The sequence below is a fragment of the Hydra vulgaris genome, chromosome 14, assembly GCF_038396675.1.
Source record: "Hydra vulgaris chromosome 14, alternate assembly HydraT2T_AEP".
In the NCBI taxonomy this organism is placed as follows: domain Eukaryota; kingdom Metazoa; phylum Cnidaria; class Hydrozoa; order Anthoathecata; family Hydridae; genus Hydra; species Hydra vulgaris.
Window position 1 is genome coordinate 13,394,075 of NC_088933.1, and position 1,250 is coordinate 13,395,324.

The window sequence follows — 1,250 nt, forward strand, 5'->3', positions numbered from 1 at the left end:
CCGTAGAAAATTGTATGCTCTAGGTGAGTAAAAATGCAGAGTTATTGCAAATTTTTTAATTTCATCAGTATACCTATGCCCTTTTGGAAGTGAGGTATTGTTTTTAAACTGATTTTTTTTTAATATCAAAAGTCAATCCACTAAAGTTTTCACAAAGAATATTAGCAGCATCTTCAGAAACAATTTTTTTTTTGCTTAGATTTTTTAGCATAACCTTTAATAAATTTTTTTTTTTTTCTTTTCGTCGAAACTTTTGTTCAAGAATTTTAATTTTTGCCTTTAATTATGCTTTAGTTGGACTTGCATTTGTCAATAATGTACTTTTAGAAATAATAGTATCATCATTAATAATTTTGTTACTACTTTCGATAATATTAAAGCTACTATCTATATCCACCAGGCAATCAATACTCTCTGTTGTTTTTAAAAAAACAATATTAATATAAATTTCGTTACTATTAGCAGCAACATTATTGTTATCACTTACATCCGAATGGAAATCGATGTGATAGTGACTGCCTGTTTCTGAAACTTTTTTAATGAGATTCTTTTTATTTTTTTGTGGCGATATAGAACTAAACTTTCTTTTGACTTTTGGTTTTGAATCAATAATAACAGATGGAACAGAAAAAGGTTTTAATTTAGGCTTGTTATTAAAATCAGGTATACTGTAATCTGAAGGTAAAAAGTGATCACTACATATGCGGTTGTGCTCAGTAGGAATAAATGTTTCACGTTTTATAGCAACAATCCACCTTTTACAGAGTTCGCTATTATTAATTGGAAATTTATGAAATGCTCTGTTGTCGCTTTTCATTGCTCTATTTGTGCAACCAGCTGCAGCACAAGAATTAACCATGATTTATAAATTTTGAATATTAAATATCGAATATTATTTGATCCAAACGTGATTTACTATTTTTTAAATTAATGGCCGATTTTTGCTTCAAAAAATACGCTGAAGTTAGACATCTAGTTATTTTTAATATATCATTGAGTAAACTACTTTAAAAAGTAATTTTGGTTATAATTACGTAAAAAATTTACATCGAAATGTAATTTACTTTTTAAATGTAAAAAATTTTATCTATGAAATAAACTTACGTAAATATAATATTTAAAAGACATAACACTTACTTTACAAAGTGAAATAAAACTAGATCGTAACAACAAATTACTTTTAAGTGTAAAAGTAAGTAATTAGCAAAAACAGCATACACAAAAGTAATTTAATAAAAATTGTTATTTAC

General features: G+C 25.8%; 1 protein-coding gene across 1 annotated transcript; it reads right to left on the reverse strand.

The window, feature by feature from the left end:
* Positions 1 to 283: 283 nt before the first annotated feature.
* LOC136090935 (THAP domain-containing protein 1-like) lies at positions 284 to 859 on the reverse strand. The gene has a single exon (XM_065817912.1). The coding sequence runs from the start codon at positions 857 to 859 to the stop codon at positions 284 to 286; it is 576 nt and encodes a 191-aa protein (XP_065673984.1).
* Between the last annotated feature and the right edge of the window lie 391 nt (positions 860 to 1,250).

Excerpts from the sequence above, each read along its gene's own strand:
- LOC136090935 (XM_065817912.1), bottom strand. The coding sequence starts at position 859 with ATGGTTAATTCTTGTGCTGCAGCTGGTTGCACAAATAGAGCAATGAAA.